At 36.0% G+C, this 26,926-nt stretch overlaps 1 protein-coding gene across 1 annotated transcript in view; it reads left to right on the top strand.

Moving 5' to 3' along the window:
- Positions 1–26,926, top strand: part of LOC150103009 (uncharacterized) — a 140,573-nt gene that overhangs the window by 99,254 nt on the left and 14,393 nt on the right. The window contains exons 9-10 of the mRNA XM_090397873.1: positions 12,728–12,805; positions 25,009–25,122. Coding sequence (XP_090253999.1) covers positions 12,728–12,805; positions 25,009–25,122 — 192 coding nt within the window. The remainder of the gene's footprint in view (positions 1–12,727; positions 12,806–25,008; positions 25,123–26,926) is intronic.

Below are 26,926 nucleotides of genomic sequence, written 5' to 3'. Positions count from 1 at the left end.
TCCACTGGTACCAATCAGAGATAGATGGCCCAAGGCTATCACTAATTAAGCGGTGCACAGTGAAGAGAGACGGCTCAAATGTGCCACCATCTCGTGGTCCCTAACCTTAACACAATATATTTAATGTCTGAAATAATGTGGGTTCTACTGTCGATTTTCTTGAGTTTACAGGACGAAAAACCCGAGTTTCCGGGAGGAAAAACCCGCTTGCCCGTGCCAGAGATCGACTTACTCGGGAACCGGTCGAAAAAAGGCTTAGAAAAATTTCCTCTAGTCGCCAACTAGACTCGAAACTAAGTCTTCCTTCGTGTGGCCAAGCGCCGTGGTGTGCAAACGCCACATCCACTGAGCTACACAGGCTTCCATTACACCCATACGAAGGACCATATTACAATATAATAGACAAGCAAAATTCTCAGGACACTTAATTACTCATATAACATTAACACTAGCCAGCTTACTTTCAATATATTCTGTCAGATACTAAAGTCCTAGTATTGTTTTCTTGGTCACTTCAACAGTTCAGTATTAGAATAATGGTAACTAATACAGACGAATCTTAGTTAACACGAGATATAATTTACAGTACCTTTCTTTCCTGAGTTTTCCATATGGGCCTCTATCTTTTCCTGATTGAAGTATCCTGGTATAACCTCTCCGATATTCTGCTTCTCCTATATTCCCTTTTGAATTGAACTATGCCTACGTGGTCTTTACCTTTCGTTATTCAGGACACACTTTGAATCGTCTACATAACGGCTGTGCAACTCGCGACGTGGATATCGATTTCTTTACAGCTTTCCCTTTTTCATGGTTGTCACTGAAGTTGAAACACAAAGAATATGCTTTCTTTTCCTCGACTATATGGCAGTCTTCACTTCTTACATAGGAAATACGGAACCGAAATTCCGCTCACTTTTGTTTCCGTGTTGTGACGACGGAGATATAACTCCAATCTCGCCACTCAGGAAAACACCATGAAACCCATACGAAGGAGCTCGCAAAGAACTCTCCTGGAACAGAACCAAAAGAAAAAAGGTCTAAAAGCCTCAAAGCCCAAAAAGCCCCATGGGGGGGGGGGGTTCCAACCCTTTTATAGCTGCTCTCCTAACAGCACCTTTCTTTAACTCCTTTTCTCTGCCCCCTACTTGATTTTACTTCACCGACCAATTAGGGTGGCGTTTTTCTGCCAAATGTCCTTTGGCCGGCGAGCCCATAACGACATATGTTTCAATCCAGGAATCGGCCCTGAGCGATAGTCTGTTGTTTTTCTTTTGCTAGCCTCTAACTTAATCCCCTTTCCAAAATTTCTGTATGAATTTACTTAATATTTTAATCTCTAGCCTCTCACATACCATCTCTTATGACTAATCCTTTTCTGTCTTATTTAGTTAAATTTTCTCTTTTATATCATAATACAACATTAATATATTCTTTCTTTTTGTTAGTTAGTTCAACAAACACCTTTATATTTTATATATTTTATTGGATGCAAGAATATTTCTTTTTCTTTTAAATAATTCATCTATTATCTTTTATGCAGGGTTTTTAATTTATTTATTCTTCATGTTACACCATGATAGCTGAGAATTCTACATTCTTAAGACATCAGGTGTAACAGTATTAAACATGATATCAGAATTGGAGATGTTAATGTCAGCTCCTTGCTTTATGCAGACGATGTTATACTTCTAAATAAATCCGCTACAAGTTTGCAAGATTCTCTGACTAAATTGAATAAATGTTGTAATAGATATGGTATGAAGGTCAGCAATAAAAAGACAAAGACAATGAAAATAGGCAGAATCATTGAAAATGTCAACTGTGTTGTGAATGGAGAACCTGTGGAACAAGTAAAACATTTCAGCTACTTAGGCACGATTTTTAGTGAAGATGGTAAATTAAATATGGAAATAGACAACAGAATCAACAAAGCTGGTATGGTAGGAAGCCAATTGAATAAATTCATATGGAATAAGAGAGAAATTAGTCAGAAAACTAAATTAGCTGTATACAAGACAGTGTTCAAACCAGTTTTAATTTATGGATCTGAGAGCTGGGTCAGAAGTAAAACACTTGACCAAAGACTAGAGACCGCAGATATGAGAGTCCTGAGAAAGATTAGAGGCGTGAACAGATGGCATCAATGGCAATATCATATTAAAAATGAGGATATTAGGAAAGAACTTGACATTGTCAGCATCCAGGAATGCGTTAGCAGAGCTAATCTCAGGTGGTATGGTCACTTAAACAGAATGGGCGAGGAAAGATCAGCAAAACAAGTGTTCTCTGCCAAGTTGGCAGGTAAATGACCCAGAGGAAGACCAAGATATAGGTGGATTGATACAGTAAATTGCCTTAGACAATAGAAATATGAGATCTGGTAATGTTTGAGTCTTGACAAGTAACAGACTGATTTGGAGGAAAATTGTAGATAGGAAGTTAGTAATGATGTAAATTTTTCATATAGTACTATCATATCCTGTACACCCCCCCCCCCCCCTTGAGGGTACATGGCAGGAATTTGATGATGATGAATGCCTTTAGCATCCCAAAACACTGATGCCATGACTTTTGCAACTTTGTCTTCTTTGGCGCTGAACAACCGCTTCTGTCTGCTATTTTGACTGCTGTTTGGATTCTAGTGTGTAATCGTGAATCCAAGTCTCATCCATAGTAATAAATTGATGCACAAAATCAGTTTTATTATTTTTAAAACTCTCCAATCACTGTTCAGAGATTTTCATGCGAGTGTGTTTTTGATCTGCTGTGAGCAAGTGCGGCACCCTTCTTGTGCATAGTTTTTTCATTTGCAATTCTTCCTGAAAATATATCCTACACATTCTTTTGAAATGCCTGTCAGCTATTTCACGCACTTTTACTCGCCGGTCATCCAATACCATATCGTGCACGTGATCATTGATCAACTCTGGTTTTATTAGACTTTTTGGATGTCCTTCATGTGGATCATCTTTGAGACTGGGGCAGCCATGTTTAAACTCGGCAGCCCATTTCTTAATTTCCAGAAACAAAGGAGAAGAGTACCCTTAAACTTTTATGAACTTCGAATGAATTTCTTTTGGCATTAAACCTTCTTTTACAAAGAATTTTATAACCGCATGATACTCAATTTAATTCATTTCAACAACACTTTTGCTTCAGACAGCTGTGTATTATTATTATTATTACGGGCGACTCCAGTGAGTCCTTAGACTCATCGAGGGAGGCCCTAAACTCGCTCACTGTCATAGCACCCACAACAGACTCTGGTAGCTTATTCCACTCATTTAACACTCTAAAAGTAAAGAACCCAGCTCTAACACCCTTGCTAACCACACTCTTTCCCAGCTTCCATAGGTGTACCCTAGTTCTCCCACCACTAGTCCTGATCTCAAAAATATCCTCTGAATTAATTAATTCTATAGAATCCCTTTAGCAATTTGAATGTCTGAATCATATCTCCCCTTTTCCACCTATCAACTAATTTCTGCAACTCACAAATCTTCAACCTGTTCTCATAAGGTTCATTCCATAGACCTGCTCTCATCTTGGTCACTCGCCTCTGGATCTTCTTCACCTCCAACCCATCAAGAAGAAACCTAGGTGACCAAATATGGGCACAGTAATCGAGATGAGGTCTTATCAAGACTCGGTACAGAGGTACAATAACTTGCTTGTCTCTGCTCGTCAAAGTATTTTTCAACAACCAAGTGAGTTGATGAGCTGATTTAGCCACTTTTGCAATGTGCCCCCTGAACTTCATCTCCCTGGCCTCATCAATCTCCTGGAGTACAGTTCCACCAATGTGATATACTGCTGCTAATCTTTTCACCCCAAAATGCATAACCTTAAATTTTGTCACATTAAATTGACATCCATTCTCCTTAGCTCAGAACTGCAATCTATCCAAGTGGTCCTGCAAGATTTTGACATCGTCTGCATTCAACCAACCCAACTTTGCATAATCAGCAAACAAATGAACTGTTCCTCTTAGATCCTTCCCTATATCGTTAATGAACAAATTAAACAGCAGTGGTCCAAGAACAGAACCCTGCGGCACACCACTAGTCACAGGCCGTATTTTGGACTCTACTGCTGAATAAACTACTCTCTGATATCTCTCCATCAACCACCCACCCACCTGTCCATCTCACCAACCCTATATCCATTCCCATATATGTTGTGGTTACGGATTAGAATTCGATGTGGTATCCTGTCAAGTGCCTTAGCCAGGTCCAGCAGTATCACTGTAAACCCATTACCCTTATCCAGTTCAGCCATCACTGTGTTATAAAACTTGAGCAAGTTACTGAGGCATGATCTACCCTTCACAAAGCCATGCTGTTCCCCGTACAGTATCTCATTTTCATCAATCCATTCCTGTATTTTTCCCTTGAATACTTTCTCCAAGACCTTGACAACGACTCCTGATATGCTGATCGGTTGGTAATTTGCAACACTAGTCTTGGATCCTACTTTATGCAGTGGAACTATTTTCCCACCTCTTTCCACACCTTCGGGACTAAGCCAGACTCGAGACTCAGATTAAGCAACATGGTCAAGGGCACTGATAATTCTTTAGCCGCTTCACATAAGACCCGTGCCCGTATACCATCCAATCCCACAGATGTATTCTCGTTAAAGTTCTATAACAGGCTATTCACCTCCACTTCATTCATCACAATTCCCGTATTAACTAATGGTTCCTTCATTTTTTCAATGTCACCACCTGGATGATATATTCTTGCAAAGTGCTCGCTCAGTAATTCCACTATATCAACTAATTCAGTGACCTCCTTACCAGAATATAAAACATACTACTTAATAGAATGACTTGCAGTTTCACATGGATTTTTATGACAGATGTACCAATTAAGAAAAATCGTGCCGATAGTGTTGGCATCTATGGTCAAGGCCGAGAACTTTTCAGACCACCCTCGTATATTTGTGAAGGGAATCTGGAAGGTTTGAAGTAGATTGCAATTTTATGTAATGTGATTGTTTGTTTGCTTGACTTCTCTAATATTGTTTTCTTTGAATTGAAATTGGGAGGAAAATGGTATATACACACACACACACACACACACACACACACACACACACACACACACACACACACACACACACACACACACACACACACACACACACATGTTCCTTCCAAATATATATATATAGACACTTACATTTAATGGATTCTTTATTAAGCTTTACCAACAGAGAATTTCTCTCATCTTCTCTTCAAATTATTACTATAATACGGACAACTCCAGGGATTCTGAATAATTATCACAGGATTCCCACACTAACCATTATTCAGCAGTACTTATTATATCTCTCCTTAAAATCATTAACTTAAAGTGCATTTATGATTACCACTGGCAATTCATTCCACTCATTCATCATTCTCCAAGTAAAAAAAGTCTAATCTACACATCTTTGCTAACTCCTTGTTGGCTTTTGTCATGTGTGTATTGCAAAATTTCTTTTGTCAGTTCTCTGCGACTCTTTTAATAACTTTTTTCTCTAATATCCTTTCTTTTTTGCCTATTAACCAAATTTATAACCCACAAAATATCCTCATAGAGGCATTTCACCAGTCATCATCTTGGTCACTTATCATTGGATACTCTCCTTCACTTTCTCATCTCTAGGAAACCCAGGCGCTGAATCGATCTTGGCTTAGTAGATAATTCCTCTTTAATTTTCTCATTCGGTTTTATTTCCCATTTTATAGATGAATACTATAAGAGCTGTACTACAGTCATCTGGAATTTGACCTCCTGACTGAGCCTTTTGAGTTATGAAAGTGTAGCTACTGTAAAAGTTTTGCCATCATCCAAGTGTCCAGTGCCTGTTCGTGTGTGATGAAAATTTCACTGTTTTTTACTATTCCCTTCTGCCTATTGCCAGGTGACTAAACTCTTCCCACGCAACTCCTTTACATCATCTGTGAGATTATTATCTACCTACTCTTCTCGTGTTGGCAATCCTTGTTATACCGTCCATTCTACCAGACATCATTTTGACCTTTCTGCTGCTATCCATCCTGCAGATATTTCCTAAAAGGTAGTTTACTTCTAATTATTTTCTGCATTACATTCTCTTTGCAGTTTGCTTTTCTGTAGTGTTCTTCATTTGCTACATTCCATCCATCTCTCTAGCACATTCTTCAAAATGCCAGTGTTTGCATCAGAAATCCTTTCCCCTTATTTCACATGCATAGAAAGTACTCAAATATGCATGTTTCCAGTACTCTCTGCTTTGTCAAGGCCACTGCTTTACTTTTCCATATCTTATCCATTGCCTGTGGGCTTACTTTTGCCTTATTTATCCTGTTATCAGTCATCATGTTGCTCCTTAGGTATGCTCCTAACTCTTCAGCTCTGTTCTCTTTCAGCTTTATTTGCTTCTTCCTCTCTCTCTCTCTTTCTCTGAATATCATTGTTTTAGGTTTTTCAGTGTCGCTATCAACTTATCTCCTTACTTCTTCATTTAAATTCAGCATTTATCTCCTTTTATATGAGTATGTTTTCTCTTTTTTTGTGAAATATCCACTATTTTAGTTTTTATTTTGAGTTTCTGATGGTTTTCTACTTCAAGTAGTGATATGTATTCATGACTGTACCTGTTGACTGTTTTCTACAACTGCTGCTGTCTTGCTGCTAGTTTCATTTAGCTGTCTTCTTTCAAAGCGATTATCCTAGACATCGAGAATATCTTATCTGGAAAAACAAGCAGTGCCCTGCTTATTTCATCATAATCATTTTTTGTTCATGTTTAAGCCACTACAGAATACAGTTTGTCAGAGAAATCCCCAATTGGCAACCCATCCTCATTTGTTTAGTATCCCATTGGATGTGAATGAATGGAGCTCACCACAAAGTTAGGATTAGCTGTTGAGACAGAAGCTCTTATTGGTTATCTAGCTTTGGCCTTTAAGCAGCCTCCCCTTCTTGCATGTTTTAAATATTTAAAACATGCAAGAAGAAGTGGGATTCAAGCGTTGCTGTATCCTGACTCTACCACAGGAAATACAAAGTTTTTCATTATATCTTGTGTCCAAGCTTCAAACAGGCACCAGTAAAACTAACATAAGTCAGGAACAATTTACATAAGTAAATTTTAAATATCCTGGCTGTTACTATGTCAAGGGCAGATTTGAAGTTCTCTTTATACTTCTACTGATGTTGCTTATCACTGTCATATGAGGACAGTATTAATTTTTTTTAATGTAAAAAAAAAAATCGTTTGTTTAGTTAGTTTAAACCATGTCTCATGGAGATATCTCTACAGTATGATGTTAATAAATTAAGTGTTGAACATTGTGTTATTTCTTTGGTACAGATAGAAACACCAGACACAAACTCTTGAATAATATGGATCTAGGTGCGACTGTCAGCTGTAAAATACTATGATGTAACCTATATAAAAAATTTTTTTGATGCTACTTTAAACTCATCTAAGAATGTAAATATTAAATCATTAAGGCTAAATTTCAATAATTTAATGTTGCTCATGTTCAGAAATCAAATGTTATGTAGATATACTAATGATAATTAAAATAAAGGTCAAATAACTTGACCAGTATTCTCATTAAGTATGATATGATATGGTTTCGTGGCTATTAGGATTATAATCATTGAGACAGATAGTTTTCATGTGAACAAACTGGAATCCAATATGTACAGTGCTGTAGTAACTGTGATGATTTATGACAGTTATCATCATCATCATCATCAAATTCCTGCCATGTACCCTCAAGGGGTGTACAGGATATGACAGTACTACATGAAAAAATTACATCATTACTAACTTCCTATCTACAATTTTCCTCCAAATCAGTCTGTTACTTGTCAAGACTCCAACATTATCAGATCTTATATTTCTATCGTCTAAGTCACTTTGTACCGTATCAATCCACCTATATCTTGGTCTTCCTCTGGGTCGTTTTCCTGCCAACCTGGCAGAGAACACTTGTTTTGCTAATCTTTCCTCTCCCATTCTATTTAAGTGACCATACCATCTGAGATTAGCTCTGCTAACGCATTCCTGGATGCTGACAATGTCAAGTTCTTTCCTAATATCCTCATTTTTAATATGATATTGCCATTGATGCCATCTGTTCACGCCTCTAATCTTTCTCAGGACTCTCATATCTGCGGTCTCTAGTCTTTGGTCAAGTGTTTTACTTCTGACCCAGCTCTCAGATCCATAAGTTAAAATTGGTTTGAACACAGTCTTGTATACAGGTAATTTAGTGTTCCGACTAATTTCTTTCTTATTCCATATGAATTTATTCAATTGACTTCCCACGATACCAGCTTTGCTGATTCTGTTGTCTATTTCTATATTTAGTTTACCATCTTCAGTAAAAATTGTGCCTAAGTAGCTGAAATGTTTTACTTGTTCCACAGGTTCTCCATTCACAACACAGTTGACATTTTCAATGATTCTGCCTATTTTCATTGTCTTTGTCTTTTTATTGCTGACCTTCATACCATATCTATTACAACAGCTATTCAATTTAGTCAGAGAATCTTGCAGACTTGTAGCGGATTTATTTAGAAGTATAACATCATCCGCATAAAGCAAAGAGCTGACATTAACATCTCCAATTTTGATATCAGGTTTAATACCACATTCCTTCATAATGTGATCCATATAGATAATGAATAACAGAGGGGATAATGTACATCCTTGTCTCACACCAGATTTAACATTAAACCATCTTCCTGTACTTCCTTCAATTCTAACTGCTGACTCACAACTCAAATAAAGACTAACTATTGCTTGATATAATGCCCCATTGACACCATATAACTGCAGCGTATTGAATAGCTTCTCTCTTGGCACCTTGTCATATGCCTTTTCCAAATCGACAAAACTTAAATACAGATCTTTGTTATATTCCCATGCTTTCTCGACTATTTGTCGTAAAGTGAAGATCTGATCCTGACAGCCTCTATTTGGCCTGAATCCAGCTTGTTCTTCACCAAGCTTTTCTTCCACAATTCTTCTCAACCGTTTCTCAAGTATACTTGCATAGATCTTGCCAGGAACACTCATTAGGGAAATACCTCTGTAATTCTCACATTCAGTTTTATTTCCCTTTTTATATATGGGTACTATGAGAGCTCTACTCCAATCATCGGGAATTCGTCCCTCTGTCCAGGCTTTCTGAACTATGCAGTGCAGCCACTGTAAGACTCTTATACCACCATACTTCAGCATTTCTGGTCGAATATCATCTACTCCTGCTGCCTTTCCACATTTCAAGCCTTTGATGGCTTTTTCTACTTCAAGTATGGATATGTATTCCTGACTGCATGCCTGGTCAGTGTTTTTTATCACTGTGCTGTCATCACTGCTTGTTTCATTTAGCAGTTTTTCAAAGTAATTACTCCATACTTCAAGGATATCTTTTTCTCCTGTTTTCATTTCACCTTTATCATCTCTAATTCCTTTTACAGCACTCTTTCCTCCATTCCTAAGCTTCTTCAACAACCTCCAGAATATTTTGCCACCTTCTTGATATTTATTTTCTATATTCTTGCCAAAGTCCTCCCATGACTTTTGTTTAGCTAGTTTTACACACTGTTTAGCTTTCTTACATTTGTCTCTGTATTCTGTAAGAGTAAAAGCTGACTTATTTGCCAGGAACTTTTGATATGCTTTCTTCTTTTCCTTCACTGCCTCTTTAACTTCCTGTGTCCACCAGGGAGTTCTGATTTTTTTATCTTTGCACACAACCTCACCACATGCCTCTCTGGCAGAATCAATCAATGTTTCCTTCAGAGTTTGCCACTGAATCTCCAAGGTTTGATTCCTGTTCTCAAACTCTTTCATTTTCTTTTCAATAATATTTCTGTATTTTAGTCTACAGTTTACATCTGAGAGCTGCTCAACTTTTATTCGCTTTAAAACTTTCTTACATGTTATTCTTTTCAATATGAAATTCAATTTTATCCTGCTCAAGACTAAATAGTGATCACTTCCAATTTCAAATCCTCTGTACACTCTGGTGTCCTGCACCAGGGAGAAAACATCACTATCAACAATAACATAGTCAATGAGACTTTTCTTATTCCTAGCCTCTTCTCTCCATGTGAATTTGTGCACATTTTTATGTTGGAACATGGTGTTAGTAATAACCAGTCCATGTCCTGCGCAGAAATCCAACAGATATTTGCCATTATTATTAGCTTTGCTCTTTTCTCCAAATTTTCCCAAAATATTTTTGTATGTCTCACAATCATTTCCTACTCTACTATTTAGATCCCCAACAAGGACCAACTTTTCCTTTTTCATTGTGTCAGTTGCTTTTTCTAAAGCCTCAAAAAATTCCTCCACTTCTACCTTAGTAGAACCTTCTGTGGGACCATAGGCACAAATAAGTCTCATTGTCCAGTTCCCCATTCTCATATTTGCCCACATTAGTCTACTTGAGACACTGACATTCAAGAAGATTAGCCTCGTATTTTGTGTTGAATACTATGGCTACTCCTTCTTTTCCTTGATTGTTATTGCCTGAATATAACATTTTGTATTTATTGCTCAGAAAGATCTCACCAGTTTTGGTCTTTTTTGTTTCAGTCACCCCTATTATGTCGATCTGGTACTTATCTAATTCCTCAGCTAGCTCCATTTCTTTGCCATTCAGGCTTCTTATGTTGATAGTACCGATCTTTAACTCTGGTGATGTTGAGTTGGGGTGTGCTTTCAAATTTGTTCCAGTAGCTGACTTTTTGCTGTTCGCCCTGGTTCCCTGGAGAAAACAGTGGGGGCTTTGTTTAACCGGATGACGCCCCAGCTGGCATGAAATTTTGTCATGTTGTACCATCATTTTTTATTTTGGTTTAACCAATAAGAATACAATTTGGTCGGCTAAATCCCAAATTGCCAGCCCATCCTCGTTCGTTCAGTATCTAAGTAGATACCCAACAGGGTGCACCACGAGAAGGTGAGGATTGGACATTAGGTCAGAAGCCCTGGTCGGTTCTCCGCATTCCTTTAAAGGCTATGTGGAGGTCTCCTCTCAGTTATACAGCTTTGACCCTTAAGCACCCCTATGACAATTATGGAAATGCTTATTTGCTATACACTGTGTACATGATGGCCCAGCTGATGTATTTTTGACCGAATTAAATTATGCCCTAAAGACATTAAAACATGAGAATGTTATCGTAATGGGAGATATAAATTTGGATTTGTATAACAATAATAGCATGATAATAACTTTTCGTGAGTTTCTTTCATGTGTGGCGATACAAAAGAAGCAAACAATTCAATTGCATTGACCACATATTATGTACTGTGCAGTGTATGAAATCATTATTCTGTACTGTTGAATCTCTCTTTACCTGATAGCAGTGATATGAGCTGTGCAGTTAGTGCATTTATGAATGAATTTATGGCTAGACTAGGTATATAATAAACATGGAAAGAATTTCTATGATTAATGTTTGAAAATCACTATAAAAATTTTGCTAAATGCTGAAAAAAAACTTAGTATGGAAAAAACTCATTCTATATTTAGTTTTATTGTATGAATGATAAAAGTAAAAAATGAATTTGGTAGATATAATAATTTTCAATAAAAAGTTGTAAACACATGAATTCCCATGACTTTGATAATTATAATTTTGATCCTACACATGAAACAAAGTATGTGAGTCACCTCCCATGGACAAATAATTCGATATATGTGTATGCAGTAAATAGGGATGAAATAAAGAGTGTAGTAATTAGATTAAGGGGGGGGGGGCAGATATAATATAAATGTTCAAATACTCCAAATTACAATTAAACATAAATTAGTTCTTTATTCATATTAATAAATCTTTGAAATAGGAAATTTATAGAATACTTCAAGGTTTCTTCAATTCTTCCATTATTTAATAAAATATGAGATCAGAAATTACAGACCAATGTTATCAGCAATTTCAAAGATTATTGCAATTATTATTATTAGGAGAGCCCTTCAGGGAGTCAGCGACTCATCGAGGGAGGCCGCATACTACACGCACTAGCTGTTATACTTGTCCATGAATTCATTCACACTGCTTACATACATAACATCCAATGGCAAACCATTCCAATCAAACACCACTCTATAAGAGAAAAATACATCTCATCCCCTAAGAATGAGATCTAGATCTAACCTATCACTTGTACAGTACTAGTAGTAGTATGTATTACTTTTACCATTAGATAGTTAGCCCAATCTGATATTGAGTTAGTAGTGTTTTTCCTCCAAAAAAACTCAAGGTTTTCGTTGCGTAAGACAGGCATGATATAATGACCCACTAGCTTAGTTGCAAGCATTGCTTTTGTCATAAATTCCAAAAGCAAAAGCTTATGCTGCCAGTTTGGTAACAGGATATAAAGCAGATACAGAGATTTACTGATTATTTTGCCATGTAATAACCAGAAACTCAGTGTGCATTCTTTCAACTGATTCCTGGAATACTAATTTGTAAGTAAGTGACTGTATGTTAAGCAAATAAATTACCCATCCCATCTGAGTTATTGGAAAATAAAGTTTAGCGTAATTTGTATACTGTATATTTATGATCTGATCATTACACTTTTTAACCTTCTCAATTAGGATTTTAATAGCAGAAACATTTTTATTTTACCATAATGCTTTCAGTGTTTTGTTCATTTAATTTTATTCTCATTGGATTTCAGATGCTTCAGATTTATTCTCATTAGATTTTTTCAGATGCTGCTCCAGTATCTTCATTATTTGCTCATGGTTTCATCTTTTAATCCATCTGATGAAGAACCAAGCACTCTACAGGTGTGTTTTGATTTTCACTACTTTTTCAGGCATGCTTGAATATTCTTAGATTTTTTTAAAATAAAGTGAAACTTATCCACAGTATTCATTGTCAATAAAAAGTCTGGATTGTTTTCAGTTTAAATATATTCTAAATTTAAAATTTAGTGTGTTGATAATTTCATCATTTGACTCTACTCTACTGACCATCTACAAGAATTTTTCACTCACTTAAACAATATTCACCCTCAAATTGAATTCACTTGGAAAGTAAAGAAATAGATCATTACCATTTTTAGACATGCTCCTAAACGTATCCAAATAAAACAAACTCAGTTATTTCAGTTTATAGGAAGCCAACTCATTCTACACAATACTTGTACACCAAATCTCATCACCATACAGAGCAGAAAAAACTGACATTATACAAACCCTAAGAGACAGGGCATATAAAATCTCCAACAGTATAATTGCTCAATTACCTCATTCAATCCTACAAAGAAACGGCTATAACAGAACATTGGTCAATAAGGACATCCTATGTCAACCTCTCCCCCAAGCCAACCAGATGAACAAGATTACAGAGGAGCAGTAATTCTCCCATATATTCAGTTATGGACAGGATTTCAAAGTTGCAATATCAGTGGGATATTGGAGTAGCCTTCTTCCCCTCAACAAGATACCTAGTTTCTTTTCCAAGGACACAGGACAGGAAGGCAGGCAAGCCAGCAGAGATGCACACAGAACATTTTAAGGACATAGAGAAAAAAGAAAACAAATCAGGATTAGTAGAACATAACAATAGAAATCAAACATGAAGTATTGTGGCAGCAAACTGAAACAATCCACATAGATTACAAATTCTACTCCAGAGCATTTAAAGGGTCATCTGAAATGTTAAAATATCTACACCAGTGCATCAAGAAAAAAGGCATGATATTATATCAAGATGTACACAAAGTCCAGTCAGGCATGTGTGCATTCCACTGTTAGTCCTTGTTTAAATATTTAGCATTCTCATTGTTATCTCTTTGTAAATTAAGTTTTTATTCACTATTATCACCGTATTGATGTGAAAGCAGTTACTTCGCAAAACTTAGTTGAATGTCTAATAAATATTATTTATTATGGTTAAATACCGGCAGTACATTTTATTATATCATCCTCTACACCCTTCATTTCTACCTGCTAACTTAAAAACTGGCAGAATTGTTGACATATTATCTGTTCTCCAACCAGAAGGCTGTGGATTTGAATCCCACCAAAGGTATAGATCAGGCATGGACAACCTTTCCTAGTTCGGGGGCCAAATTATCATTCTGTCTCCGAGTCAAGGGCCGGACCAAATTATTAAATAAAATAAAATAATATTAAATGATTTAAAACAAGTTGCTACTTCATATTTCATTTATTTATAATATAATGCTTTGGTATAAAGCTCTACATAAATTTTATAATATAATGAACGACATAACAATTTAATGTGAAGATTGGCCTTGTACTTCAACTACGAGATTATCAATATTGACGTTAATATTACTTGAAGATAATCGCATAGAATTTTCGAGGTTTTCGTCCATTATTCTTGTCTGAATTTTTGATTTATTGTATTTCATCCTCGAAAAAAACTGTTCACACATATATGTGCTGCCGAAAAGACAAATGATTTTTCTTGAAAAGGCACGTAAATTTGTATATTTTTCTTCTACCAAATAAAATTTATAAAAATCCATCAAAGCAATGTTGTTAAATTGTGATTTTAGCACTAAATCCGCCTGAAGCTCAATAAGTTCCATCTGTAAGTTTTCTGGCACATTATTTACATCAGCATCCATCGACAAGCAAATATAGCAAATGTGGAGTCTTTGTGTTTGAAGTCGACAAACCTTGTATTAAATTGCTCTATTAGTGCCTCTCCATAACAATTATAAGGGATATTTTTATGAGTTGCTAGAATAGGAAAATGATAACAATTTTTAGCTCTTATCTGACTTTCCAACAATCCTAGTTTATTACAAAAAGCTTTGACATGTCCATGCAGTTTATGAACCAGTTGTCCTTGTTTTTGCAATTTAAGATTCAGTTTGTTTAGGTATCCAGTGATATCTACAAGGAATGCTAATTCACACATCCACTCATCATCTTTTACTTGGTTAATTGTGTTTCCTTTTATGTCCATAAAATCTGCAATGTCTTGTCTCAGATCATGAAATCGTTTTAACATTTTACCTAATGGCCAAAGCACCAATAATTCTTCTGTGATGTTAAAATCTGCATCAACTCCTCGAATAAATATTGCTAGTTGTGCTGTATTGGAGGTGCTGTCATCCAAAGCAATTGAAAATGCTTCTAATCTAGAAATCTTCTCTTTTAAACTTTTTTTTTATATCATCAGCCATAATTTCTATCTGTCGGACAACAGTACATCTCGACAAACGAATATTCTCAAAGTCTTTTTTTTCTTTTTTCTTTTCAAGACATATTAAATACTTGCAACATCCAGCAGACATTCTTTGATAAATTCTCTTTCACCAAATGACTTAGAATGCTTAGCGATTTTTTTTGCTTACCACAAAGCTGGCTTTGACAATGCTGTGGTGCTGCATTCTTTGCTTGTTGAACATTTGCTGCTGGGTATCCAAGTTCTTCTTCAACTTCTGTATTTCATCTTTTTGTAGTTGTCCATCAAATTTTGGGTGATCCGCATGTCTCGAAGTAAAGTGTCTCTTCAAGTTGTGTTCTTTGTTGACGGATACGGATTCGTTGCACAGCAAACATACAGGAAAACCTTTATTCAGAATAAAATAATAATCCTCTGTCCAGTTGTCTTGAAATTGACGATTCTCTGCATCTACTTTTCTTTTTTTTTTGCAATAACCCCTGACATTGTCCCAAATTTATAAGCGATATTCAGAACTGTCAAACAAAGCTGTCTTCTACACCACAGGCACTGAGCAGAACACAACAGCAATGCAGGCACTGAACAAAGCACAACACCAACGCAAGTACCGAACTGACACTTTTTAACACTTTCACACACACGCTGCTAGTCAAAGTGAGAGAGAGACCTTGGTTGGAGAAAACATAGTGTGTTTTGTGCAATTCATATGACATCAGCTTAATGTGAGTTAGTAGAACACACCATGTTTTCTCCACCCTGAATCAGAAACTTTGCTGAAATAGATTAGGGCCGGATCAAAAGAAGTAGAGGGCTGGATCTGGCCCCCCGGGCTGGGGGTTGCCTAGATGTGGTATAGATGTTTGTGATGGAGATCAGTGTGAGACCATTGCCCTGCTTATTAGAAGGCTTAATACTGTATTTTTTGATGGGTAACACGCACGTTATCTTTACAATAAAAGTCTAAATTCGTCAAAAATGAACATGCGCGGTATACATTTGAAAGGTATGAGAGGTAGATCAAATGTAATAACAAAACTAAGGTAGAAGTATTACTTAGTATTTATTGAACAACATTACACTATTCAAATCCAAAAAATTCTTCATCGGACTCAATATTGAAAGAATCAATTGTATTAAAAATTTCGTTTGGTATTTCTTCAGCTTCATAATCAGTCACCAGACACCAGTGCATTCCCTTGTGCTTTAATGAAACCATTTCTAACACAGTTTTCACTTATAGCAGCCCAACTTTCTACAATCCACGTAACTATATCTTTATATGATGTTCTTTTCATCTGCCCTGTTTTGTTATATTCATGGATGCCATTCATCATCCAGTCTTCCCACTTAACCTGCAAATTGTCTTTGAATGGTTTATTTACTGCCAGGTCAAGGGATTGGAGTTTTTTTTTTGTTAAACCACCTGGAATGATGGCCAATTTGGAATACTTACAATTGTTTTAACTTCTGCTGTCGTGTGTGCCCTACACAAATCCAACACTAACAAAGATTTTGGGTTGAAAAATGCCATTTTTCTCTTTCACCACACATTCTCCAACCAAAATTTCATAACCTCGGAATTTATCCAACCTTTATCATTAGCAATAACAATAATATCTTTGGAATCACAGCCTTTTGGAACCATCTGCAGTTATGCAGAGAACCACAGTAAAGTTAGACCTTTCGTGCCCTGTTGTAGCAACTGAAACCTCTTTTGCTCCCTTCAGATCCCCACACAAGTTTTCTCTCAGAAACAAATGAAATTTAGCTACTTTCGCTTCCCAGTCGCATGGCAAAGTTTATCCAACACTAGTGGAGGAGCACACACTTAAATTGTTTCTCTTCATAAATCCAAAAACCCAAGATGGGTAGGCCTTGAAATCCTTTATATCATCGTTTTGTGCAATTCTTTTCGATTCCTGCAACACACGGACAGTAGATATTCTCATACCTTTAGTTCTTTCACTAATAACCCAATCGAACAGTTTTTTTCCCTATGGTTGGCCACAAGCACCTTCTAAACCTCATAGCATGTTTCCTCGTATGTAAACATTTCAGGACTATTTCAGCCTTTCACCATTCATGAACACTACTTTCTCCAACACTGAACAACCTACCAGTGTCATGATTCCCTTTTTCCTTTGCTACTTTTATCACTTCAAGCTTGAACTGCACTGTATAGGATTTTCTCCGAGAAGTACTTCTGTCTTCTATGTCGACCACTGCTACTAGCAACGCATGTGTTTTTAAAGAATTCCTCCGTTCTCTGTCTGTACTTCCTAACTCTACCGCTAGTTGGTGCATGCACGTTATCTATACAGAAAAAGGAGTGATGAAAATGTTGGGATGTGCGTTATACATTAGGTGTGCATTATCTATCGAAAAATACGGTAGTCTTGAAAAAGTTCCATTTTAGAACTTTTTACATAATCCAGAAGAATATATAAAATTAATTTAAAAAAAAAAAATAGAAAAAAAATGTTAACCATATTCCATTAACACATTTTCTTTTATAACATATATATATATATATATATATATATAAATACAAATACACCCAACAATGAAGCCAACGAGGGAACAATTTTGAATGCTCAGACTTCAATGTTGAAATATACATACACTAATTTTCCCCGTGTTGTTTACAGTTATTTCCTCCATGTGTTTTTTACTAGTTGTTTCTTTTTTAATGTGCACCTGACGAAGGCTGATACAAGTTGAAACTAGTTGTGTCGTATTAATAAACTTTGTTTGCATTTCTCTCGGTTCTAGTCATTCAATCTTTTTATACATATATATATATATATATATGAATATGTTATAAAATTCTGTATTTCTATTACCTGCTTTGTCTTTGTTCTTTTACTTATAACTTCGTGAATATGGTCGTCTACCTTAATCATCGACTGCTGCTATTTATTTATTTCTACTGGATCCTATATCCTGATGCTGTATAGTCTAACAAATTAATTTGTTTTATAACTGCCGCAGTTAGACTATGTATTTAGTGTGAGATTATAAGATTTTAAACTAAAGACAAAGCAGATATTCTTTGAAATCCTCCTCTTCTATTAGTCCTTACCTTAAAATAGTCGTGGCTTAATTATTGATCATGTAAACTTCTTGTAGCAGGTTCAAAATTTTCAGGATAGTATATTGACAGAATCAGTCCAATGTGTTGTTCACAAACCATTTAATTAAATCAAAAAGGAGTATTTACAATATGATTCACATTAACATGTATATACGATTTCATTAGAATTCTTTTGTTATTCTTCTTCATCATCATCATCAAATTCATCGCATATATCCTCAAGAGTGGACAGGATATTGAGAGTACTACATGAACAATTTACAATTTTCTTCCAAATCAGTCTGTTACCTGCCAAGACTTGAACATTATCACATTTTATATTTCAATCTTTTTACTGTATCAATCCACCTATATCTTGGTTTTCCTCTGGGTTTTTTCCCTGCCAACCTGGCAGAGAAGATTTGTTTTGCTAATCTTTCCTCTCCCATTCTGATTAAGTGACCATACCACCTGAGATTAGCTCTGCTAACACATTCCTGGATGCTAACAATGTCAAGTTCTTTCCTAATATCCTCGTTTTTAATATGATATTGCCATTGAGCCTGTGTAGCTCAGTAGGAGTGGCGTTTGCACTCTACAGCGCTTAACCGCACGACAAAAGGCATTCGAATCTAGTTGCCGACTAGAGGAACTTTTTCTAAGCCTTTTCTCGACCGGTTGCAGAGTTAGTCGATCTCTGGCACAGGCTAGCGGGTATTTCTTCCCAGAAACTCTGGTTTTTTTTTGTCCCTCAAGAAAATTGCCTGTCGAACCCACACTATTTTCAGACGTTAAATATATTGTGTTAGGGTTAGGGACCACCAGGTGGCGGCACTTACTAGCCTTCTTCACTGCATGCTGATTAATTAGTGATAGCCTTGGGCCAGCTATCTCTGATTGGCTACCAGTGGAGATTGAACAGCCCACTCAGTCTCCAAAAGTTAGATAGGGCTTAAAAACGGGCTCGCCTACTCCCTATACCGGAACAAAAAGACGTTAGTTAATTTTTTTTTATTTATTATTATTGCCATTGATGCCATTTGTTCACTCCACTAATCTTTTGCAGGACTCTTGTAGTCTTTGGCCAAGTGATTTATTTCTAACTTGGCTCTCAGATCCATAAGTCAAATATGGCTTGCACACTGTCTTGTATATAGCTAATTTAGTATTTTGACTAATTTCTCTCTTATTCCATATAAATTTCAGTTGGCTTCCTACCATACCAGCTTTGTTGATTCTGTTATCTATTTCCATATTTAATTTACCATCTTCACTAAATATTCTGCTTAAATAGCTGAAATGTTTTACCTGTTGTATATGTTCTCCATTCCTAATGCAGTTGATATTTTCCATGCTTCTGCCTATTTTATTGTTTTAGTCTGGGAATCTTGCACACTTTTATCGGATTAATTTAAAAGTATAACATCATTTGAATAAAGTGAAGAGCTGAGATTAGCATCTCCAATTTTGATATCAGGTTTAATACCACTTTCCTTCATAATGTAAATCCATATAGATAATGAATAACAGAGGGGATAATGTACATCCTTGTCTGACACAAGATTTAACATTAAACCATTTTCCTGTACTTATTTCATTTCTAACTGCTGTCTTACAATGCAAATAACGACTAAATATTGCTTGATATAATGTCCCATTGACACAATATACAACTGTAGCGTTTTGAATAGCTTTTCTCTTAGCACCTTGTCATATGCCTTTTCCAGACCTACAAAACTTAAATGCAGATCTCTGTTATATTACTATGATTTCTCAACAATTTGTTGTAAAGTGAAAATCTGATCCTAACAGCCTCTATTTGGCCCGAATCCAGCTTGTTCTTCTTCAAGCTTCCTTTCCACGAACCTTCTCAACTGTTTCTCAACTATACTTGAATAAATCTTACCAGGAACATTCAGTAGAGAAACACCTCTTTAATAAACACTGTTTTCTTTATATATATATTTCAGATGATTGGAGCGCCACTCCAATCATCTGGAATTCATCCCTCTGTCCATGCGTTCTGAACTATGCAGTTCAGCCACTGTAAGACTTTTATACCTCCATACTTGAGCATTTCTTGTCAAACATCATCTACATCATCATCATCATCATCATCAAATTCCTGCTATGTACCCTCAAGGGGTGTACAGGATATGATAGTACTACATGAAAAATTTACATCATTATTAATTTCCTATCTACAATTTTCCTCTAAATCAGTCTGTTACTTGTCAAAACTCCAACATTATCAGATGTTATATTTCTATCATCTAAGGCACTTTGTACTGTATCAATCCACCTATATCTTGGTCTTCCTCTGGGTCGTTTTGCTGCCAACCTGGCAGAGAACACTTGTTTTGCTAATCTTTCCTCGCCCATTCTGTTTAAGTGACCATTCCACCTGAGATTAGCTCTGCTAACGCATTCCTGGATGCTGACAATGTCAAGTTCTTTCCTAATATCCTCGTTATTAATATGATATTGCCATTGATGCCATCTGTTCACGCCTATAATCTTTCTCAGGACTCTCATATCTGTGGTCTCTAGTCTTTGGTCAAGTGTTTTACTTCTGACCCAGCTCTCAGATCCATAAGTTAAAACTGGTTTGAACACTGTCTTGTATACAGCTAATTTAGTGTTTCGACTAATTTCTCTCTTATTCCATATGAATTTATTCAGTTGACTTCCCACCATACCAGCTTTGCTGATTCTGTTGTCTATTTCTATATTTAATTTACCATCTTCAGTAAAAATCGTGCCTGAGTAGCTGAAATGTTTTACTTGTTCCACAGGTTCTCCATTCACAACACAGTTGACATTTTCAATGATTCTGCCTATTTTCATTGTCTTTGTCTTTTTATTGCTGACCGACATACCATAACTATTACAACAGCTATTCAATTTAGTCAGAGAATCTTGCAGACGTGTAGCGGATTTATTTAGAAGTATAACATCATCCGCATAAAGCAAAGAGCTGACATTAACATCTCCAATTTTGATATCATGTTTAATACCACTTTCCTTCATAATGTGATCCATATAGATAATGAATAACAGAGGTGATAATGTACATCCTTGTCTCACACCAGAATTAACATTAAACCATCTTCCTGTACTTCCTTCAATTCTAACTGCTTACTTACAACTCAAATAAAGACTAAGTATTGCTTGATATAATGCCCCATTGACACCATATGACTGCAGCGTATTGAATAGCTTCTCTCTTCGCACCTTGTCATATGCCTTTTCCAAATCGACAAAACTTAAATACAGATCTTTGTTATATTCCCATGCTTTCTCGACTATTTGTCGTAAAGTGAAGATCTGATCCTGACAGCCTCTATTTGGCCTGAATCCAGCTTGTTTTTCACCAAGCTTTTCTTCCACAATTCTTCTCAACCGTTTCTCAAGTATACTTGCATAGATCTTGCCAGGAACACTCAGTAGGGAAATAGCTCTGTAATTCTCACAAGCAGTTTTATTTCCCTTTTTATATATGGGTACTATGAGAGCTCTACTCCAATCATCGGGAATTCGTCCCTCTGTCCAGGCCTTCTGAACTATGCAGTGGAGCCACTGTAAGGCTCTTATACCACCATACTTCAGCATTTCTGGTCGAATATCATCTACTCCTGCTGCCTTTCTACATTTCAGGCCTTTGGTGGCTTTTTCTACTTCAAGTATGGATATGTATTCCTGACTGCATGCCTGGTCAATGTTTTTTTTACCACTGTGCTGTCATCACTGCTTGTTTCATTTAGCAGTTTTTCAAAGTAATTACTCCATACTTCAAGGATATCTTTTTCTCCTGTTTTCATGTCGCCTTTATCATCTCTAACCCCTTTTACAGCACTCTTTCCTCCATTCTTAAGCTTCTTTAACAACCTTCAGAATATTTTGCCACCTTCTTGATATTTATTTTCTATATTCTTGCCAAAGTCCTCCCATGACTTTTGTTTAGCTAGTTTTAAACAGTGTTTAGCATTCTTGCATTTTTCTCTATATTCTCTAAGAGACAAGCTGACTTATTTGACAGGAACTTTTGATATGCTTTCTTCTTTTCCTTCTCTGCCTCTTTAACTTCCTGTGTCCACCAGGGAGTTCTGATTTTTTTATCCTTACGGACAACCTCACCACATGTCTCCCTGGCAGAATCAATCAATGTTTTCTTCAGAGTTTTCCACTGAATCTCCAAGGTTTGATTCCTGTTCTCAAACTCTTTAATTTTTTTTTCAACAATCGTTGTGTATTTTAGTCTATAGTTCACATCTGAGAGCTGCTCAACTTTTATTCGCTTTAAAACTTTCTTAAATATATTCTTTTCAATATGAAATTCAATTTTATCTTGCTCAAGACTAGATAGTGATCACTTCCAATTTCAAATCCTCTGTACACTCTGGTGTCCTGCACCTGGGAGAAAACATCACTATCAACAATAACATAGTCAATGAGACTTTTCTTATTCCTAGCCTCTTCTCTCCATGTGAATTTGTGCACATTTTTATGTTGGAACATGGTGTTAGTAATAACCAGTCCGTGTGCTGAGCAGAAATCCAACAGATATTTTGCCATTATTATTAGCTTTGCTCTTTTCTCCAAATTTTCCCAAAATATTTTTGTATGTCTCACAATCATTTCCTACTCTGCTATTTAGATCCCCAACAAGGACCAACTTTTCATTTTTCATTGTGTCATTGGCTTTTTTTAAAGCCTCAAAAAATTCTTCCACTTCTACCTTAGTAGAACCTTCTGTGGGACCATAGGCACAAATAAGTCTCATTGTCCAGTGCCCCATTCTCATATTTGCCTACATTACTCTACTTGAGACTGACTGCCATTCAAGAACATTAGCCTCGTATTTTGTGTTGAATACTATGGCTACTCCTTCTTTTCCTTGATTGTCATTGCCTGAATATAACATTTTGTATTTATTGCTCATAAAGATCTCACTAGTTTTGGTCTTTTTTGTTTCAGTCACCCCTATTATGTCGATCTGGTACTTATCTAATTCCTCAGCTAGCTCCATTTCTTTGCCATTCAGGCTTCTTATGTTGATAGTACCGATCTCTAACTCTGGTGATGTTGAGTTGGGGTTTGTTTTCAGATTTGTTCCAGTAGCTGACTTTTCGCTGTTCGCCCTGGTTCCCTGGCGAAAACAACGGAGGCCTTGTTTAACCGGGCGGCGCCCCAGCCGGCATGAAATTTTGTCATGTCGTACCATCGTTTTTAATTTTGGTTTAACCAATAAGAATACAATTTGGTCAGCTAAATCTCAAATTGCCAGCCCATCCTCGTTCGTTCAGTATCCAAGTAGATACCCAACAGGATGCGCCACGAGAAGGTGAGGATTGGACATTAGGTCAGAAGCCCTGGTCGGTTCTCCGCATTCCTTTAAAGGCTATGTGGAGGTCTCCTCTCAGTTATACAGCTTTGATCCTTAAGCAACATCATCTACTCCCACTGCCTTTCAACATTTCAGGCTTGTGATGGCTTTTTCTACTTCAAATATGAATATGTATTCCTGATTACATGCCTGTTCGGTGTTTTTTACAACTGTGCTGTCACTGCTTGATTCATTTAACAATATTTCAAAGTAACTACTCGGTTCATCAAAGGAATCTTTTTCTCCAGTTTTCATGTCACCTTTATCATCTCTAATTCCTTTTACAGCACTCTTTCCTCCATTCCTGAGCTTTTTCAACAACCTCCAGAATATCTTGCCACCTTCTTGATATTTATTTTGCATGTTCTTACTAAAATACTTCATTTAATGGATTGTCCTAATGACCTATTTGCATCAGCTGATAAAGTGTTCTTTTATCTAAACGTACATTTTAATTATTTGTTCAACACATCATATTACACTGCCAGTTCAAAATGGGCATGATGATTGGCTTGCTTTATCTAATTTTTTTCTAAACTGGATGTGATAGATTAAGTGTCTTAGATTATGTATTGTTTTGTATTCTTTTAGTGTGAATTTTCTTAGTATACGAAGCATACCTCTTCATATGAAGGAAAGGAAGTTTTTTTTAAACAATCCTAAGTTTGCTTTTCTTTTTAGGTAGAAGCAGTTGTTTTGGATATTTATTAAACTGTGTAGAATTTGCCTGTTTGAATGAATTGATTTCTTAACTGTTGATTTTTCTAACTAAGATTATACTAAAGTTTTTTTGTTGTGGCTAAATCTATTCTGTTGCAGGCATTGTTTAGAATGTCAGTTCACTTGTGCATCTGAAAAGAGAGTGATTGAATTTAAAATGTTTGTGCGTGTGTGAGTGATAGAGAGAAAGGGCAAAATGTTTATGTAATTTTTTTAATAATAAATGTATTTTTCTCCATTCAAAGTGGTTGAGACTTTATCACTTTCTTTATTTTACTTTTAGTTGAATATTTGTGCATTTCCTCATCCTAACATATTAATGCAGAAAAGAATGTTTTCTCTATTTGTTATACTATCTGCAGAGTTTACAAAGAATTAATAATAACATAAGAGAACACACATGATTGGCAGAAAACCTCTGACAGGTGTAATGCAGAGTGATCTAATATCGAGTTACTTTCTTAAAGTGTTTATACCACATTTTTAATTTCCTGCAAAACTAAAATGATTTAATTTTTTTCAAACAAATTAACACTTCTTATTTATGCCATTACAATTGTAGATGATAAATTATAAATTGAATTTAGATAGCTTAATTTGTAATGAGTTAATTTGTAGTGATAATGATAGGATTGTAATTTCAGATAATTGGATGGATTAACATGCTAATCTGTGCCCACTATCTTGACCTAGTTGCATCAGCTGATGATAATGTCTTTAACTTAGTTCAAAGTGTGATGACCGCTGTTGAAAAAAAGGTATTCGATTTTTGATTTTACGATGTTAATGGTAATTTTACCATATAATAATAAAATGCTTTTTCTTGTCATTCAAAGAAAATATCATCTGTTTTTTTTTTTTTTTTATGAAAAATATCACATGCCAATCAGCTCATCCTTTTGCTTAATTAGTTACACTAAGGTTGAAGTAAAGAAATTATTTTGATTTCCTATGTTGGGCCCATATACAAGAAGTTGGCTGATCAACCTATAGTACGTTAACACCGTATATAGGTAGTGGGTTGGGAAACGAGAAACTTGTTTACATTTGATTTAAAAGCCTGTATATGTATTCCTTGGGAAATACGTCAGGGGGAAGACTGTTCCACAGTACTGCAGTAGCAAGGATGAAGGAGGAGGAAAAGAAACTCGTTCTGTGAGTTTCAGGGGTACTGTGAAAGAATGTTGGGCAGCAGTTGTACATATTCCAATGGGCTTAGTATAGAGTGGGGGAATTATTGATGCTGTTTCTGGTGAACATTTCCCATGGAAATATTTATAGAATATACAAATTGCAGAGACCAAAACATCTATGTGAACATGAGGGGAGCGAGTTAGTAAGAGATTGGTCATTTATCAGTTTAATTGCTCTCACTGTATTGAGTCAAGCATTTTGAGGGAACTTTTAGGAGCCCTACTCCAAATGTGAGAACAGTATTCGATAGCTGGGTGGATTTGTGATTTGTATAAGGTTAACAGGTGTTTAGAGGTGAAGTAATGTCCTGAGCTAAAGAGAAATCCTAGTTTGTTTGGAAGCTGAGGATGCAGTGGTTGTGATGTGTTTATGTCACAAGAGGCCTGATGTCAGGGTAATTCTGAGACGAGAAATCTCATCTTGTCTGGGAATTTGAATGTTATCAGAAATAATACTAGGGGAAAATGGTTCTTTTTTGTGAGAAATAAGACAGAACTGGGTTTTACTGACGTTGAAATTGACGAGGTTATTTGAGTCCCATTTGAGGATGTCTTCGAGGTCAGAATTAAGGGCAGTGGTGGTTCATGTTCTGTGGGTTGTGTAGAGTAGGGTTTGTCAAATTGAAAGGGAGGAGTGCAGTGTGCTGTCTTCTGCAAAACTGTGTATTGGGTTGGAAGTCGACTGAAGTATGTCATTGATATACAGAAGGAAGAGGGTCAGTGAGAGAACTGAACTTTGTGGGACCCCAGCATTAGTTGGTGATCAAGCAAACTCATTTGCTTGATCACCAACTTTTAGCAATCCAGATACTTCAAGTGTGTTGCTTTCCAGTCTGCATCTACTAATTTCCTTAATTTAATCTTTTTTTTTTTTTTTTTGGTAAAGGAAGGAAAAGTTAAATAAATAATGAAGGATATAATGCACAAATGCAAGGTACAAAATCAGAATGTTCATGCTTCCCACTCTTGCTGTTGTAATTAGGCATTCATTTGGCCATTGCATGATGAGCTTATATTGTTAAAGGTAAGCCCATTTGATGGAAGCTAATATTTATAATTATCATAAATTTAGCTACAGATTTATTTAACATTACTTGTTTATCTCCATTATGTTATGAAGGGCTGTTTGCTGATTTATATTATAATATACTGGATAATGCCTGAGTAAAAGCCATTTGTTTATTGCAAAGATTGTAAATCCATGTCTCTACACCTCTGAATTTTATAAACAGATTTTTTAAAGAATTTTCTAGACAAGTTTTGTATAGCTTAGATTCTTTATGTACTTTTTTGAAATTGAAGCCTCCCATCATCAGGTCCCCAACACACATGCACACAACCAGTTTTTTTTTTTTTTTTTTTTAAATGA

This window comes from Typopeltis vanoorti, chromosome 9, assembly GCF_054136105.1.
Source record: "Typopeltis vanoorti isolate ZY-2024b chromosome 9, IOZ_Tvanoo_1.0, whole genome shotgun sequence".
Classification (NCBI taxonomy): Eukaryota; Metazoa; Arthropoda; class Arachnida; order Uropygi; family Thelyphonidae; genus Typopeltis; species Typopeltis vanoorti.
Note: the sequence above shows the minus strand (reverse complement) of the source record. Positions and strands in the feature narration are given on the sequence as shown.